At 52.6% G+C, this 17,356-nt stretch overlaps 3 protein-coding genes across 3 annotated transcripts in view; 1 reads left to right on the forward strand and 2 right to left on the reverse strand.

Moving 5' to 3' along the window:
- The window catches only part of BCKDHA (branched chain keto acid dehydrogenase E1, alpha polypeptide), a 10,460-nt gene extending 9,618 nt beyond the window's left edge, over window positions 1–842 (reverse strand). Inside the window, 5 exon segments of the mRNA XM_027845892.1 lie at window positions 240–327; window positions 329–464; window positions 467–652; window positions 655–731; window positions 733–842. Coding sequence (XP_027701693.1) covers window positions 240–327; window positions 329–464; window positions 467–652; window positions 655–731; window positions 733–842 — 597 coding nt within the window.
- On the forward strand, window positions 839–11,954 carry EXOSC5 (exosome component 5). The gene is made up of 6 exons (XM_027845896.1): window positions 839–1,085; window positions 2,507–2,620; window positions 9,058–9,179; window positions 10,079–10,219; window positions 10,536–10,625; window positions 11,227–11,954. Exons 1-6 carry the CDS (start codon window positions 869–871, stop codon window positions 11,317–11,319), a joined length of 777 nt encoding a protein of 258 aa, XP_027701697.1. The 5' UTR covers window positions 839–868; the 3' UTR covers window positions 11,320–11,954.
- Window positions 11,955–12,431: 477 nt separating this feature from the next.
- Window positions 12,432–15,590, reverse strand: TMEM91 (transmembrane protein 91). The gene is made up of 5 exons (XM_027845913.1): window positions 15,396–15,590; window positions 14,859–15,160; window positions 13,957–14,218; window positions 12,785–12,934; window positions 12,432–12,689 (listed from the first exon to the last, which is right to left on the reverse strand). The coding sequence occupies exons 1-5, from the start codon at window positions 15,588–15,590 to the stop codon at window positions 12,531–12,533; spliced, it is 1,068 nt and encodes a 355-aa protein (XP_027701714.1). The 3' UTR covers window positions 12,432–12,530.
- Window positions 15,591–17,356: the final 1,766 nt, after the last annotated feature.

Here is a 17,356-nt window from a genome sequence, read left to right on the forward strand (position 1 = left end):
CCTCCTTCCCCAGGGGTCAGCATCCTCCCTCATCCCAGGGGGTCTCAGCTCCTTCCCCGCTCCCTCCCTAGGTGGGGGGAGTCCCTTCTCTTTCCCGGGGTGGGAGCTTAACTCCTTCCGCTCTCTCCCTCCTGGGGGGGGGGGCTCCCCGATACCGCCCCCAGGGGCTCCCGAGGGGAGGCGTCTTTTTCTCTCTCTCCGGGCTCTCCCCCCCAGGGTCCGGGGGCGGGAGCACTCACAGATCCCGCCAATCCGCGAGGCCCGCGCCAGGCCAAGGCCAGCCCCCCTCGCAGGGCCCAGGCTCGTGCCGCTGCCGCCGCCATTTTGAGCCGTTAACTGTCTCGCTCCGCGACTGCCACCCAGCTTCTCTCAGGGACCGGCAAGTCCATCGCCTGAAAAGCTGTCCACGCCTACGGCCCCACGTGAGCCAGCACCGCCTCCCAAGTCGCCAGGGACTGCCGCCGGGGAGACAGCTCCCGTCTGCCACTCCCCCTCAGCTCTATCCTTCGGCTCTGAGGTCTCTGAGGCGGCTGCGCCTTCAGGCGGAAGCGCGGCCAGCCCCTTGAACAGGGGTCCTCACGCGCGCCCCGCCCCTTAACCTCACCAGGGCTGGGATAGGACCTCGGGCCATTTTGATCCCGCCTCCTCTCTCCGGCGACCTAATAGTTTCCTCCGGCCTAGGTCGGGGGCGGGACTGAGGGAAAGCGTGGCGTCTAGCCTTTACAAACAAACTTCGCGCAAGCGCGTTGTGATCGTGGCTCACGCGCCCTCTCCCGCTGCTCAGGCAGGACTGCACCTGTCCATAGGAGGTGGGGAGGGAGGTTGAAATCAGTCGAAACCATGTGCTCAAACAAACAAATGCTTGCGCATGCTCCCCAAGGCCTTCAGGCATGCGCCCTGGCCACCCCCGGAAGTAGTTTTGTACTGGCTGGGCTTCACGTGGATGGAGATGGAGAAGGACCTCGGCCCTAGCGCCGGGCCAGATGCGGATCTAAGCTCACGAGGCTTCGGGTGCAGCCTCCGGCATTTCGCCTGCGAGCAGAACCTGCTCTCCCGACCCGATGGCTCCGCCTCCTTCCTGCAGGGTAAGGCGCCATCCCTCCAAACCTTTGCTTCCGGGTAAATACCCAGGCCCACTGTGAGGGATGGGGGCTACCATCCCTCGGTAAATTGATCCTCCTCCGGAGGAAATAAGCACCCTAACCCCTCTTCTGGAGGCAAATGCCCCTCCAGCACAGGGGAGGGACAGGCACCCCTTTTACTCCCCCCACGTGGGTAAATACGGAAGTATTGGCTACCTGGGTCAGTAACCTCCCGACTTCGAGGGGGGCGGGGCGGATTAGGACTCTGCCCATGAAATACTTCAATTTAGGGCCTCGTGTTGTCCTTGAGCAGATAATCTGGGCAAAAATTACCCCTTCGCACGAGTATGCAATCCAATGCGGGTGAATACCCACTTCTGGGCAAAAATGCATAAACACCTAGAACGGAGCTCCCCCGCCGAAGACAGTGAAGGGCGGTCCAGGTCACGCTTCCCTCCCTAGAGTTCCAGGTGAACCTCCCCTTGGCGGGTAAGAATACTCCCCCGGGTAAATAAGTCTGTCCCGGCCCGGGGGTTCACACTGAGAGGCGCATGCAGCCCTGCAAACGTGGGGATCCGACCCATCAGGGTAGGAGCGCCCAGGAGCCCCAGGCAGCTCCTGTGTCCCCACTGGACCTTCCTCCTCCACCCCCATCCCCATCCCCAGGGGCCTCCCCTTGCTGGCTTTAGGTGAAGAAACCCTCAGGCAATAGGGAGCCCTGGTCTAAAGTCAGAAGGGTCTGAGCCCAAATCCTGCTTCCGACCCTGTCTGGCTTAACCTCCTTCGGTCTTAGTTTTTTCATTTGTCAGGATCAAACGAGGAGACTTATGCAAAGGCTTAACAAACTCTGAAAAGTGCTGAGTATTAGCTCTCAATATTAGCTATTATTTTGTTGTTTTCAGTCGTGTCCGACTCTTCATGGCCCTGTTTGGGGTTTTCTTGGCAGAAATACTGGACTGGTTTGCCATTTCTTTCTCCAGCTGATTTTACACGTGAGGAAACTGAGGCAGACAGGGTGAAGTGACTTGCTCAGAGTCACACAGCCAGTAAGTGTTTGAGGCTGGATTTGAACTCAGGAAGATGAGTGTTCTTGACTCCAGGCTATGTCACCCCAAAGCCTTAGCTATTATCAAGTGGAGCTTAAGTAGACCCGGGTGGGAGCTGGGAGTGGTTCAGATGTGGTGGTCAGAATTTAGGAGAGGAACATTTAGGTGGCACAGTGGATAGAGCTCTGGCCTTGGAATCAGGAGGACCTGAGTTCAAATCTGGCTGCAAACATTTGACATTAACTACCTGTGACCCTGGGCAAGTCATTTAACCCTGATTGCCTCACCAAAAGAAAAAAGAGAAAATTTAGGAGAGACCAGAGGGGAAGGACACCCTGTCCCTAACCAATGCTTTCTTCTCTGCCTTCATCTCTGCAGGTGACACATCGGTCCTTGTTGGCGTCTACGGTCCAGCAGAGGTCAAAGTCAGCAAGGAGATCTTCAACAAGGCCACCCTGGAGGTGATCCTGAAGCCCAAGATCGGGCTGCCTGGTGAGCAGGAAGCTGGGGGTGGGCGTCCCTGTCTCTATCCTTCTCTTCCCATCTCGCAGCCCAGCGGATTCAGGGAGCGGCTAGTGTTTTAGGAATGTTGTCCAGGGCTGCTGTAGGAGGGCGCTTTCTGTGGTAGAGCCAAGAGCCAGGCACAGAGTAGGAGAAGCCGGGAAGACTTGTAGGAACCGAGATGCCAGGGTAAAGCAGGCAGAATTGGAAACACAATACGTGACAATGTGACAGGGAAGGACAAACAGTGCTGCTTCATCCTGTTTTGTAAATAATCCAGAAACACCACTCGACCGCAATGACTTGGAGAAGAGCTGGAAAAACATACCTTCCTCCTGGGTTTGCAAAGATGAAGGAATGAGAGAAGACTTTTTGAAAAATTTTTATTTTTTTCACTTAATAGTATTTTATTTTTTCCAATTACATGTAAAGATAGTTTTTAACGTAAACTTTTATAAGATTTTGAGTTCCAATTTTCCTCCCTCCCTTCCTACCTTCCCCCTTCCCCAAGACAGCAAGCAATCTGATATAGGCTATACACATACAATCATGTTAAACATATTTCCACATTAGTTGTGTTGGGAAAGAGGAACCAGAACAAAATGGAAAAACCAGGAGAAAGAAAAAACAAAAAGATAAGAGAAAATGCTGTTTCAATTTGCATTCAATTTGCTGGATGTGGATAGTATTTTCCATCATGAGACTTTTGGAGATGTCTTAGACCCTTGCATTGCCGTAAAGGGCCAAGTCTATCAACGTTAGTCATCGAACAATATGGCTGTTACTGTGTACAATGTTCTCTTGGTTCTGTTTGCTTCACTCAGCATCAGTTCATACAAGTCTTTCCAGGTTTTTCTGAAGTCTGCCTGCTCATCATTTCTTATAGTACAATAGTATTCCATTACATTCATATACCACAACTTGTTCAGCCATTCCTCTCAGTTTTGAATTCTTGGCCATCACAAAAAGAGCTGCTATAAATATTTTTGTACATGTGGGTCCTTTTCCCATTTGTAGGATCTCTTTGGGATACAGCCCTAGAAGTGCTATTGCTGGGTCAAAGGGTATGCACATTTTTATAGCCCTTTGGGCATAGTTCCAAATTGTTCTCCAGAATAGTTGGATCAGTTCACAGCTCCACCAACAATGCATTAGTGTTCCAATTTTCCCACATCTCCAACATTTATTATTTTCCTTTTTTTGTCATATTAGCCAATTTGATAGGTGTGATGTAGTACCTCAGGGTTGTTTTAATTTGCATTTCTCTGATCAATAGGGATTTAGAGTATTTTTTCATATGGGTCTAGATAGCTTTACTTTATTCATCTGAAAACTGCCTCTTCATATCTTTTGACCATTTCTCAATAGGGGAATGACTCATATTCTTATAAATTTGACTCAGTTCTCTATATATTTTAGAAATGAAGCCTTTATCAGAAACATTGGCTGTAAAGATTGTTTCCCAATTTCGTACTAATCTTGGTTGCATTGGCTTTGTTTGTGCAAAACCTTTTTAATTTAATATAATCAAAAATATCTATTTTGCATTTCATAATGTTCCCTATCTCATGTTTGGTCATAAATTCTTCTCTTCTCTGACAGGTAAACTATTCCTTGCTCTCCTAATCTGCTTATAGTATCATCCTTTATGTCTAAATCATGTACCCATTTTGATCTTATCTTGGTATGTGGTGTAAGATGTTGGTTTATGCCCAGTTCCTGCCATACTCTTTTCCAGTTTTCCCAGCAGTTTTTGTCAGGTAGTGAGTTCTTATCCCAGAAGCTGGGTTCTTTGGGTCTATCAAATAGTAGATTAATATAGTCCTTGACTCCTACATCTTGTGTACTTAACCTATTCCACTGATTCACCACTCTATATATAATACCGAATCGTTTTGATGATTGTTGCTTTATAATACAATTTAAGATCTGGTATGTCTAGGCCACATTCCCTTGCATTTCTTTTCATGAATTCCCTTGATATTCTGGACCTTTTGCTCTTCTACGTGAATTTTGGTATTTTTTAAAAAAATTTTATTAACTTATTTTTAGTTTTCAGCATTCACTTCTATAAGATTTTGAGTTCCAAATTTTCTCCCCATCTCTCCCCTCCCCCCACTCCAAGATGGCTTGTAATCTGATATAGGCTCTGCATATACATTCATATTGAACCTATTTTCACATTAGTTATGTAGTACATAGTTCTTTTTCTGGATGTGAATTTTGGCATTTTTTTTAGCTCTGTCAAATAATTTTTTTGTAGTTTGGTATGGCACTGAATGAGTAAATTAGCGTAGGTAGATTTGTCATTTTTATTATATTAGCGTGGCCTACTCAAGAGCAAGTGATATTTTTCCTATTATTCAGATCTGACTTTATTTGTGTGAAAAGTGTTTTGTAATTATATTTATATAATTCCTAGGTTTGTCTTGGAAGGTAGACTCCCAAATATTTTATATTGTCTGCAGTTATTTTAAATAGAATTTCCTCTTTTATCTTTTGCTGTTGGTCTTTGTTAGTAATATGTAGAAATGCGCGTGATTTATATGGCTTTATTTTATGTTCTGCAACTTTACTAAAGTTGTTCATTATTCCAAGTAGTTTTTAGTTGATTCTCTAGGATTCTCTAAGTATATCATCATATCATCTGCAAAGAGTGATAATTTTGTTTCCTCATTGCCTATTCTAATACCTTCAATTTCTTTTCCTTCTCTTATTGCTAAAGCTAACATTTCTAGTACAATATTGAATAACAGTGCTGATAGTGGACATCCTTGTTTCACTCCACTCTTACTGGAAATGCTTCGAGCTTATCCCCATTACAGATAATGCTTGCTGATGGTTTTATAGATAGATGCTAGTTACTTTAAGGAACTTTATGAAATTTATGTATTTATATTTAGGATGAGATGACATTATTAACAAGTAGATGTCTAGAACAAAACAAAAACAAAAAGTGACTTGCCCAAGGTCACACGGCTAGTAAGTGTTAAGTGTTTAGTCTGAGGCCGGATTTGAACTCGGGTTCTCCTGACTTCAGGGCCGGTGCTCTATCTACTGCACCACCTAGCTTCTCTAGTGTTTTTAATAGGAATGGGTGCTGTATTTTGTCAGAAGCTGAGAAAGCTTTTATTAAGTAAGCTGTGTGTGTGTGTGTGTGTGTGTGTGTGTGTGTGTACATATATATGTATACATACACACTAATTTGTGTGTTTATCTTTGTCTTGTTAAATCCCAATTACATGTAAATATGCTTAACATTCATTTTTTTAATTCTGAGTTCCTAATTCTTCCACTTCCTGAGAAGGCAAGCAGTTTGGTATGAGTATACGTGTGAAGGCATGTAAAATGTGTCTTAACTGACTCCAGTTAATAATAATAATTAATGTTGGCCATAATGTAAACGATCTCCTGGTCCTGAATCAACAAAATGACTGTGCTTGGCCAGGCTCCGCATCTTGATTTTTGGTTGGAGAAACTAGGGGACCCATATGCTTGGAATAAGAAGCTTTGGCCCTGTGATCTCATTTCCCTAAGTCCTCTATTCAGTGGTGCAGGTTGTGACCCATTCGGACCCTGCCTATCCTGGAGGGCTTACGTGCCCTTTCATGAATTGTTTTCAATTCATGAAACAACTCTATGCTACAGGCGATTTAAAGCAAATCATCTTTTTAATATACTTTTCAACCTATTTGTTCTCTGGAGTAGAGATTCTTAACCTCTTTTGTGTCATGAATCATTTGGGGAGTCTGATGAAGCTTATGGATGCCTTGTGGTTTTTAATGCATAAATTAAAACACATAGGATTACAAAAGAAGGCAATTATATTGAAATACAGTATCAAAATATATTTTAAAAAACAATCTCTTGGATCCCAGGTTGAGAACCTCTACTCTAGAGGCCTAGATTTTAAAATTAATCATTAACATGATCATATTGATGAGTGATTTTATTTTATTTTTGCCGATCTTAAACCTAGCAAGAAGTTTTAGTCCCATAAAAATCGTGTTGTTTTTGGAGTCTCTTTAATGATTTTAATTCTTGCAACTTTCCAGGTTAAGTGGGTTTTTGTTTTTGTTTTGTTCTAGACATCTACTTGTTAATGATGTCATCTCATCCTAAATATAAATACAGAAATTTCATAAAGTTTCTTATGCAGTATTTAAAACTTTAACATTCTGCTAACAGTTTACCTTTAAGGCATGGTGGGAAAGTAGACAGAGAACTGACCTAGAAGACCTGGAAAAGGAAACACACTGGCTGTGTGACCCTGGGCAAATCATCTAACTTCTCTGTGCTCTAGGCAGCCTTCTAAGACTCTAAGTTGCTGACTTCAGCATTGGTCGAGGGGATTTACTCACCTGGAATTTCCCTATACCAATTAGATCACAGATAGTACATCTTGTTTAAAGCAAGTTTATTTTAAATTCCGTGTGATCAGAGTTATTTCCATGTGAATGTGTGGAAAGGAACCTGGCTCTTAGGTACAGATGGGAATCCTCTAGAATCTAGAATCTAGGATGACCTGGTCAGTTGGGGAGGAGGGGCAGTGGCAGGAGCAGAATGTGGAGGGCCCCTCTCTCGGGCTCCGTTCTAGCTCTGGCATTTACTGAATCCCTCCCCATCTCAGACTCCTCATCTGTGAAGTGGGGATAGTGCTTGGGACATCTGTCTCCCCAGTGAACGGGTTTTTTAGTCCTTAAAGCATGATATAGGTTTGAGTCATTATTAGGATAGATAGGAGGAGTTTTAGGGTGGTTGGGTGGTACAATGCATAGAGCACCTGGCCTGGAGTCGGAGGATCTGAGATCAAATCTGGCCTCAGACACTTACTAGCTGTGTGACCCTGGCAAGTCACTTCATCTTGTTTGCCTCAGTTTCTTCATCTGTAAAATGAGCTGGAGAAGGAAATAGCACTCCAGTGTCTCTGCCAAGAAAACCTGAAATGGGGTTGTGAAGAATCCCATGGACTCATTAACTAAACAGGCAAACAAAAGGGCCTCTGGGTGGCGCCATAGTGCATAGAGCCCCGGACCTGAAGTCCAAAGAACTCATCTTCCTGAGTTCAGATCCAGCCGTAGACACTTACTAGCTCTGTGACCCTGGGCAAGTCACTTAACTTATGCTTGCCTTAATGCACTGGAGAAAGAAATGGCAGATCATTCCAGTAAAATTAGCCAAGAAAACCCATGGACGGTGTGGTCCATAGGCTCCTGGAGAGTCACACCTGACCGAGTAGCACTGGAGGCAGATGTGCGGATTTGGGAGTCATCTGCTTAGATGAGACGGGCCCGGAGGAGGGCCAGGAGGGCCCCGGGTCCGAGAAACAAAGGAGGAGAGATTGTGCAGGAGGAAGGGCTTGGTCATCTGTCCAGTGCTAGCTTAATGTTGTGTGTATGTGGTGTATGTGGGAGGGTGTAGGGTATATAGGTGTGGTGTATGTGTGGTCTGTGTGTATGTGTGGTGTATATGGTATATGTGTGTGTGTGGTATGTGTATTTGGTGTATGTGTGGTCTGTGTGGGAGGGTGTGGGGTGTGTGTGTGGGTATATATGTGTGGGGTGTGGGGTATGTGTGTGTGGTGTGGGGTGTGTGGGGTGTGTTCGATATGTGTGTGGTATGTTTGTATATGTGTGTGTGGGGTGTGGTATGTGTGGTGTATGTGGGGGGGTGTGGTGTGGGGGGTATATATGTGCGGTGTGGGGTGTGTGGGGTGTGTGTGTGTGTAGTAAAGGCAGGGAAGAGAAAGGGCTTCTTTCCAGGACTCCAGGCTGCCTGGAGGGGGAGCTGGGTCGGAGAAGACTGGAGTTCTGAGTGCGCCTTCAGGCAGTGGTGAAGGAGCCTGGGTACTTAGTGGGTAAGGGGTGGAGAGAAGATGGGGGAGGGCAGGCGGAGGCTGGGGACCCAGGGGACACTGGAAGGGAGGACGGTGGAAGGCTGACATTGGATAAGTAAGACAGCTGTTCTCTCAGTTGGTTGTCACCGAGGTCACAGGCCGGGGCGTGTCTGTCTGTCTGCATCGCGGGGCACGTCTGTGGCTGTGTTTGTAGCTTTCACTTCTCCCGCCCCCGTGGGCTGCTCTAGTTCTTCTCTTCCAGGGCCTGGGCCCTTCCAGAGGCAGCTGAGGGTACCCCCCCTAACTATTTCATCCAAGTGGGAGGGAATTTTGGGCCCCACCAGGGATTTGCCGAGATGGTAGGTGAGGCCAGCTAGGGAGCTCCGTGGGCTGGCGTCCCGTGGGTGCGGCCACAGGCATCATGTGATGTGTGGGAAGGCCAGATTGTGAGCTGTACAGGATGGACCGAGGTCTCGGCCTGGCTTTTTGCTACCTGTGGGCTGTGCAGTGGGAGAGGGGGTGGGCGAGAGGGTATGTCAGGGCCCCGGATGACGTGAGGACCAGAGGTCAGTCATTTCTTCTTCCCTCCCAGGAGTAGCAGAGAAAAGCAGAGAGCGGCTGATCCGGAACACGTGTGAGGCTGTCGTGCTGGGGACGCTGCACCCCCGAACTTCCATCACCATCGTACTGCAGATCGTCAGTGATGCCGGCTCTGTATCCTCTGCCCCCAGGAACTCTCTCCTCTCCCTCTTCCTTCTTCCCCAGGCCGGGAGCTGGGACACCTGGGCTTTCCTGCTGATTTCTCGCATGGTTTGGGGCAGATTCCCCAATTGTAAAAAAATGGTTGTCGGCAAGCTCCATAGGAGGCAGCAGTGGGATGGAGGAGCCCCCAGAGCTGATACATCTTGAACTTTAACAGAAGAACCATGGCTTCCAGGAATGAGGGGGTGATGGCCCAACTACCCTTTGACCTGGTCAGGGCACCCCTGGGGGATTGTTAGTGCTGGGGGCCATGGTTTAGGAAGGATGAGAATAAGCTGGAAGGAGAGGGTTGGGAGGGTGGCTTCGGTTAGGCCTTGAGGAGGGCTGGAGGGCACTGGGGGTGCTCAGCCTGGAGAAGAGAAGGCTAGGGGGTAGGAGCCTTACCGGGCGTCTGCAGGGCTGTCCTGGGTAGGGTTAACCTCCTTCCACTCTGCTCCGGGGGGGTAGACCAGGGAGCCCTGGCTGGAAACCTAGATATGTGGGGAAAGGACCAGATGTGGGAGCTGCTGCAGGAGACGAGCCTCTCCAGGGTCGTGGGAGGGTCTCCCGTCAGAGCACCCTTGTTGGGGAGGGCCCCTTTCAGCCAGGAGACGGGCCCCAGGTCACCGCTGAGCTCTCGCCTCGCTGTGACCCATGGCTTTCGGGCCCTTTTCACCCCAGAGCCTGAGACCCAGATTCTGCCTCTGACTTGAGGAGTGACCTCAGCCCAGGCTCTTCCCCTCCCTGAAGGGTTGGAGAGAGTTAGATCAGATAGCTCCAAAGGCTTTCGCCAAACCGCCTGGACGAAAGCCTTGAGTGGGACCCGGATCCCTCTTCATGGCCCTGCCTCCTTGACCCTGACCTTTGCCCAGCTGCTGGCCTGCTGCCTGAATGCGGCCTGCTTGGCCCTGGTGGACGCCGGTGTGCCCATGAAGGCATTATTCTGCGGGGTCACCTGTGTCCTTGACCCAGATGGCGGCCTTGTCCTTGACCCCACAGCCAAGCAGGAGAAGGTGAGCATAGCCTCGGGTATAGGTCATACCAGTGAATGAATGAATGAATGAATGAATGAATGGTCACATGGAAGAGCATCCCGCCACAGGGAGGATGGAGAGGCCCAGGGCTCTGGCCCTGGAGGGTGGGCCTAAGTCCCAGGGGTCGTCCACCTGACCAGAAGGCCCCTGGTCTATGACCACTGGAAAGGGTGGGGGGGTGTCTGGTCTGTCAGAGAAGAGCCCCTGCTTCTCATGGTGTGTGTATGATGGTGTGTGTGTGTCTCTCAGGGTAGGTGGGAGGGTGGGCAGGGGCTTCATTGCTTCCATCTTCTAGGAGGCTCGGGCCATCCTGACCTTCGCCCTGGACAGCACTGAACAGAAGCTGCTCATGTCCACTACCAAAGGCCTGTACTCTGTGGCCGAGGTGAGTGGTGGGCCCAGAGGCCCCTGCGGCCCTCGACTGTTTGGGGGGGGGCAGGGAGGTCGCCCCGCTTGCCTCCAGAGCTGGGGTGTCTGGATGAGGCAGTGAGCCCTCCCCAGGCAGCAAGCGCCCCCAGAGCAGAGGCCCATCCGTCCTTGTGGGCCGCTTGTGGCTTTGGCTCAGCCTGGGTACTGCATGAGGTCAGCCTCGTGGTTTTCCTTCGCCTCTGCACCTTCTTCCCGGTGGTCCTAGAGACTCAGGCTCGTTTTTCCCAGAGTCCCAAGGTCCTCCTGGGGTCCCTCTGGCTGGTCCCTGCAGCCCCCACATTTGGCAGGGATTTGGAAAGGGGGCAGACAGGCATCCGTGGGCCTTGGAGGGAAGCCGGAAACTGTGGGGGGAGGGGGTGGGGCCTGTAGCCCAGGGTGACCTGGCTGCAGATCGTACCACTGCGCTTCCCAGCCCTGTAACCTTGAGTGAGACCAGCCCCGGGGGTCAGGGGGGAGCTTTGCTTCTGTGTAAATGGGGAGGGCCCTTAGCGGCCAGGCTCCGCTGTTGATGGGAGGGGGTCTTCCCGCCTCAGCTGACCCCCATTCTCCTCTTCCAGTTCCAGCAGTGTCTCGCCGCTGCCCAGCACGCTTCCCATCACATCTTCAGGTTCTACAGAGACTCTTTGCAGCGACGCTATTCCAAGAGCTGACCTGGGCGTGGAGCCGGGCCAGGAAGGGGCTGAGTGCGGTGGTCTCAGGCCTCTTCTCAGCTCTGAACACTCCCCATCTGCCTCGTGAATCTGTCTGAGATTTTGTCTGTTCCTGCTGGGAGCTCTGGGAGGGAGTTGGGCAAGATCCCCGGGGCTCCCTCTCTGGGCCTCAGTTTCCCCATCAGTCAGGTCCAGTACTCAAACCCTGTCATCCTGTTGTTCCTGCCCAGACACGTAGGTGCTGGGGAATGGGAGGGAGCAGGCATCTGTGTGGTGGCTACCGTGCGCTAGGCACCGAGCTTAGAATTTTACAGATTGGTCTCTTTAATCCTTACAATAGCCCTGGGAGGGAGGTGCTGTTATTATCCCCAGTTTACATTTGAGGAAACTGAGGCAGGTGAAGTGACTTGCCCAGGGTCCCACTGTCAGTACTCGTCTTGAGGCTGGATTTGAGCCTGACCTCAGGGAACTTGTTCTTTCCTGGAGGGATAATTCAGATCAAGGACTTTTGGGGAAGGGAGAGTGCTAACATCTGATTGGCACCTGGAAACCGTCCTATGGGGAAAGAAAATAAGATTGGTGCGGGCAGAGACTGTTTCTGTGTGCCCAGGGCCTGGCACACAGTAGGCACTCAATAAATGCTTGTTGTGAATTGAAACAATGCCTGAGTTGAGTAAAGGTGGAGGAAAGGAATGACTGCATTCTAGGCCTGAGCACCTGGCAAAGGGGGGGGGGGGCGTGACGATCGGGTCTTGGGGACAGCCAAGAGGCCAGCTGTGCCCCAGGGTCGATGCCGTGGACCTTGGCCCGGCCCTCTCCTGCCCTTCCTGGGGAGGGAGAGATCATGAGCTGGCACCGGTCATCTCCCAAGTACTCTGTGGGCCCTTCCCAAGACCAGGGCTCAGGGGCCCCCAATCCCCCAACACAGACACACAACACTCTGGCTTCAGATGAATCCCAGGTTTAATTTCTTGTTTTTCCCTGGGCTAGGGGTCAAAAGGGTAGAATGGGGAAGGGTCGTGGGGTAGGGCAAATAGAGATAGGGTGATGGGATGGGTGGGTGTGGGGAATGGGGTAAGTGGGGGTGCGGAATGGGGTAAGTGGGGGTGGGGATGGGGAACGGGGTAGGTGGGGAGGAGGGTGGGGGGTCCTTGAGGTCCTGGCCGCTGTCATGACTCAAGACCCCACTGGCCCCACAGGCATCTGAGCCTCTAGAGGGAATCCCCAGAGGTCAGGTAGGTGGCCAGTGTGACCAGGGCTGCTGTGTAGATGCAGACCCCCAGGCCAATGGCGAGGACGGCCAGCAGGAAAGCCCGCCTGGCAGATGCCCCGGCTGCCCGAACGTCGCCTGCTGCCCAGGCCTTGTTAGTCTGGAGGGACAAGAGGGAAAGAGGCTGTGAGCCCTGGGCCCCAGGGACCTCTCCTCCCCGCTTCCGACCCACCCTCTTCCCCAGCACTTGCTGACCTTCTGGGCAAGAGAAAAGGCTGCTATGCCCAAAGGCCAAAAGCAGCAGAGGATGGAGAAGACAGCCAGGCCCACATAATCCCGAGAGAGCAGTGGGGTGAACTGGCCGACCCCCATTCCCTCATAGTCACTGTCACTGGACCAGCAATCCTGTGGAGGAAGGAGACAGGGTGGGGTGGAGGACTGGTCGGACCCCCGCACGGACCTGCCCAGAGTGGCCTTTTGGCCTCGCTGTCCACCCCACTGCCATCCCCCAAGCCCGGGCAGAGGAAGAAGCAGAGAATGCCAAGGACCAGCAGAGGCGTGAAGAGAGTGTAGCGTCTGACCGCCTGGACAAAGATGCAGAGAGAAATGTGAACTGCCTACTGTGTGCTAAGCACTGAGGACAGAAAAACCAGTGAAGTCCCGCTCCTTCTACTAGAGGAAGACAGTGGACAGGGGTCTGAGAAGAGTTCTGATCTGGGGAGTCTCGGGGGGCTACTGAGTGGAACCCCTAAGGAGGGAGACTGGCTGAGTTGGGGCGGGTGGGGAGGGGGCCCCTCCTCAGCCGAAGGGGAGTCGAGGGGGCGAGCCCTCCCTTCTCCTGGGCAATGCCCCCCTACTCCCATCCTAGCCCCGACCTCACCGGAGGAGGAGCAGAGAGAGGTCTGCAGGACAGCAGAGAGACAGAGCCAGCACGCAGCAGAGGCCTGAAGGAACAGCTGGAGACAAGCAGAAAGAAGCGGAAGCAGGGACAAAGCAAGGAGACTGCAGGAGGATGAGGCCAGAGCAGACGCGCAGAGACAGCCCCAGAGGAGCAGACGCGACGGATGGATGAATGGATGGATGGATGGATGGATGGATGGGGACCAGGAAGAGATGCAGAGGCAGGGAAAGACTGCACAGAATGATCAATGGGTAACAGAAAGGCTGACGAGCAGGGACGACAGGGCCCCGGGGAGACTGAGCCAGCCCGGCTGCATCTGAAGAGGAGTGCCCTCTGCACGTCCCCAACAAGTGGCCGTCCCACACCTCTGCTTGGAGCCCTGCCTGGACGGGGAGCTCACTAGCTGAGAGACGTCCCAGAACAGAGACCCAGAGGAAAGAAAAAAAGGCCCCAGCATGGGAGCCGAGGGGGTGGGCTGGGATTTGGAGGATAGCAGACCCTCTGACTGGCTGACCCCAGCTCCTACCTCTAAATCGGGGTTCTTGGGCTCCAGCAGTCCCAAGCTCACAGTGGGCAGCTGAAGCATCTCTTTGACGACCTTGTCTTTGCGGTGGGCCCGCTTTTGCTTTGGCCCTGGGGCTGAGCTGGGGGGCTTGGAGCTGGGGGGCTTGGAGCTGGGGGGCTTAGAGCTGGAGGGCTTGGAGCTGGGGGGCTCCACGACAGGGGATCCATCAGGTGGTGGCCCAAGCAAGGGCTGATGCAGCTCCTGGGGGCTGTCCATGGCTTGTCTAGACCCTCAGGGGAAGGGAACAAAAAATAGATCAGAGAAAAACAATGCTATGAACGCCGATCCCCGATTACCCCAGGCTTTGCCGGGCTCAAAGGATGCTTAGAGATACTGACTAACACGTCCTCCCCCCATTTTACAGGTGGGGAAATAGAGGCCCAGAAGGGAGTCAGGGTCAGAACCCAGTGTCCAGACTCCCAGTCCAGGTTTCTCGCCAGCCCATCCCCCCTCCCCCCAATTACTCATCATCCCCTCACACTAAGCCCCAGGGTTCTAGCATTCTAGGAAAGCTCTCCCGCCCCCCCCCCCCCCTCCGTGCCCCCTGCCTCCGCATATATGTTCCAGAGACCCAATGCTGCCCCCCCCAATCCGTTAGCTACTCTGGTCTTCCAGCATTCTCCACATCCCCAAGGCCCCCCTTCCCCCAAATGTAGGAAGCTAGGGGTTGACTCTACCCTTGGGACAGGAGACGGAGCTCTGGGAAGCTTCCCTCGACCCTAGATGAAGGGGTTTGGGAAAACCTGACCCTCGTGTCCCCCAATTGTTAACACCCCCCCCATGGATGCTAAGTGACAAGGACCTGTCCTGGGCTCTGCGGGGTATCCCGGGAGCCCTCCCCCTCCCGCTGCTGCCCCACTCACCCGGGCCCTCCGGGACTGGGCAGCCCAGACGCCTGAGTCTGTGGGTTCAGGGTGCCCAGGGTTTGCGGGTGCAACGCCAGGAAGGACAGGGCCGAGGCTGGTACTGCGGAGCTGAGATCGCTAGTCCGCTCGGGTTCTGGGCGCCTCGCTCTGCGCAGCTGCTCCCGCCGCCCCCGCCCGGAGCCCCAGGCGCCCAGGACCGCACTCCCCCTCCTCCCTCCCCTCCCCCGCTCCCTACCCTGGTCCTGGAGAAGGCAGATGTTGGGAGGGGAAGGCAGGGGAGGGGGCCGAGACTGGATTCCCTACCTCGGAAGGCTGCCTGGAGGGTGGTCTCCTGTCACGAGGGTCCGCCCCTCACCATCCTGCACTATTTGCGCACACGCCGCCCCCGCAGCCCCCCCCCAACCATTTCCTCCAGGAATGCTTCCCATCTTCCTTGACCCTCAATACCCTCTCGTCCCCTAAACACCTCTAGGCTCTGGGCATGAGTCTCCCTCCTCCTAAATGTGTCTGGACCCCCAGAATTCTACCCCTCACAAACACCTCCAGTGTGTCATCTCTGCCTTCTTTCTGCAGGAAGGCCTCTAGCCATGGCCAGGCTGCAGGACCCTTGAGGGGCACTTGAGTCCCACCAGCCTCCTTGGGTGGATCCCACCCTCTATCACTGGGGTTGGGCCAGCCAGGGGGGCCTTCTTTTCCTGGGGATAGGGTCTGAAGCTTCCCCTCTGCCATCGGGAATGACCGTGGTTCCAGACCCAGCTCTGCCTGCTTCCCTAGGTCACCTCAGGCAATACCGTTCACCCTTCTAAGGCTCAATACAATGAGGATGGGGGACTTCCTCCCACACCTCCCCAGCCCCCCTGTTCATGGAACATATTCATAGGATTTCAGGTTCTAAGGAGGCTTAGAAGCTAGTCCAACTTAATCATTTTACAAATGTGGAAATTGAGTCCTCTGGGGGGGGGGTTTACAGGTCATTGATGTAAAGCGGGGAAGATCCTCAGAGGTCATCCAAGGTCACTCAGTCTAACTGTGGTTCCACAAAGGGTCCAAGGCCACACATACACACACACAGAGATGGCCTTCGAGGCCAGCCCCTCCGATCATGAGTCTTGGTGGATACTGGCCCCAGGCCAAGCTCACATTCTTAGCTCCCAGACAGAGGGCCTTAAGACTAACCTGGTAACCCCTGCTAGCCGGGGAAGCTTCTAGAAAGGTCACTGCATGGGAAACCAGGGCTTACAGTCCTATGGTGCGCCCACCCAGTGAGTAGGAGGTTGGCACTGGGGAGGACAATGTGCCCAAAGGTGGATGTTGGGTGAGGGCTCCTGGGCAGCCCAGCAGGGGCCAGAGAATGCTGTTAGACACACCTGCAATGACCAGTGTCCAGTTGGGTTTAGAAGTGAATGACTTTTTGGTTTGCTAGTGGAGTCTCTGGGACCCAGCTAGTTGGGCGGAAGAGGTGGGGAATGGCTGGTTGGCCTGCAATGATTGTGTGCCAGTTGTGAGCCAAAGACTCTGAGCAGAAATGCTGAATGGCTAAGCAGTGGGTCAATGGCCAGATCTGTAGCCCTCGGCCAATGTGCTGGCCACAGGGGGGCTGGAAGCAGCAATCAGCAGAGGGAATCTCCTTCAGCCCTCTGTCCAGCCACAAAGCCCAGGAAATGTGTCACTGAGCACTTGGGGGAGGTTCAACCCTGTGAGTTCATTGAAGCAAGGAAGTCCCATGGTGCAAACTTTCTGTAGTGATGCAGATCTCCAGCTTACAGTCTTTCCAGAGTTGCCCACGCTGCTATGGGATTGGCCCAGGCTCCCACAGCTGCTATGTGTCAAAGACAGGCCCTGGACACAGGCCTTTGTGACTGGGGGGGGGGGGGGGGGCAGGTGTCAGTTCTCTATCTACAGGCTTAGAAAAGGCCCCCTGGCATGATGAGAGAGCACACAAAAGGCTGAGGGAGCACGAGGGCACGCTAAAGAAGTCTCAGCCCGGCCCCTCATTCACAAAAGTCGTGAATGCTTCCTGGATCCTCTGGGAATGGATGAAGACGGATGGGGTGAGATGCAACTTAGCTCAGGGGGAGGTTATTTCTCTCCAGTAAGAAGGAGGAATGTTTCCTCCTCTCTCTGTCTCTCCCCGCACAGCCGCCCACCACTGGCATGCCTTCCAGAACTGCTGGCTGCAGGGTCTGGTTATCGCCAGGCACAGATCAGGTGCCAAACACTCCATCTGCTGTCTCTGGGGGGTGGGGCCAGGGGGCCTGGCCTGCCTGTGAGTGGGGGGAACCTCGGAGCTCCCGGCACCTTCTGAGTCTGGGGGCAGGGTGCATGCGGGCAGGCCTCTGCTTCATTTATTCCTTCCAGGAACGAAGTGCCTGTTTTGAGGGAGATATTGGAGATGTGCCTGGCTCTGCTTGGGGGCAGGGCTGATTGTAAGGGATGGAGAGGACAGAGAATTGGCTTCACAGTCTGGAAGAGGCCCCGTAGCTCCCAGACAGATG

Source organism: Vombatus ursinus, unplaced genomic scaffold, assembly GCF_900497805.2.
Source record: "Vombatus ursinus unplaced genomic scaffold, bare-nosed wombat genome assembly UNPS02015030.1, whole genome shotgun sequence".
Taxonomy (NCBI): Eukaryota; Metazoa; Chordata; class Mammalia; order Diprotodontia; family Vombatidae; genus Vombatus; species Vombatus ursinus.

What these genes read in the sequence shown, in the direction of transcription:
- EXOSC5 (XM_027845896.1), top strand. Translation starts at nt 869, where the DNA reads ATGCTCCCCAAGGCCTTCAGGCATGCGCCCTGGCCACCCCCGGAAGTA. An exon ending in CCACAGCCAAGCAGGAGAAG is followed by an intron (nt 10,220 to 10,535) that starts GTGAGCATAGCC and finishes TCCATCTTCTAG; the next exon opens with GAGGCTCGGGCCATCCTGAC. An exon ending in GCCTGTACTCTGTGGCCGAG is followed by an intron (nt 10,626 to 11,226) that starts GTGAGTGGTGGG and finishes CTCCTCTTCCAG; the next exon opens with TTCCAGCAGTGTCTCGCCGC.
- TMEM91 (XM_027845913.1), bottom strand. Translation starts at nt 15,590, where the DNA reads ATGGCAGAGGGGAAGCTTCAGACCCTATCCCCAGGAAAAGAAGGCCCC. An exon ending in CCCAGTCCCGGAGGGCCCGG is followed by an intron (nt 14,219 to 14,858) that starts GTGAGTGGGGCA and finishes CTGAGGGTCTAG; the next exon opens with ACAAGCCATGGACAGCCCCC. An exon ending in CCAAGAACCCCGATTTAGAG is followed by an intron (nt 12,935 to 13,956) that starts GTAGGAGCTGGG and finishes CTTCCTCCACAG; the next exon opens with GATTGCTGGTCCAGTGACAG.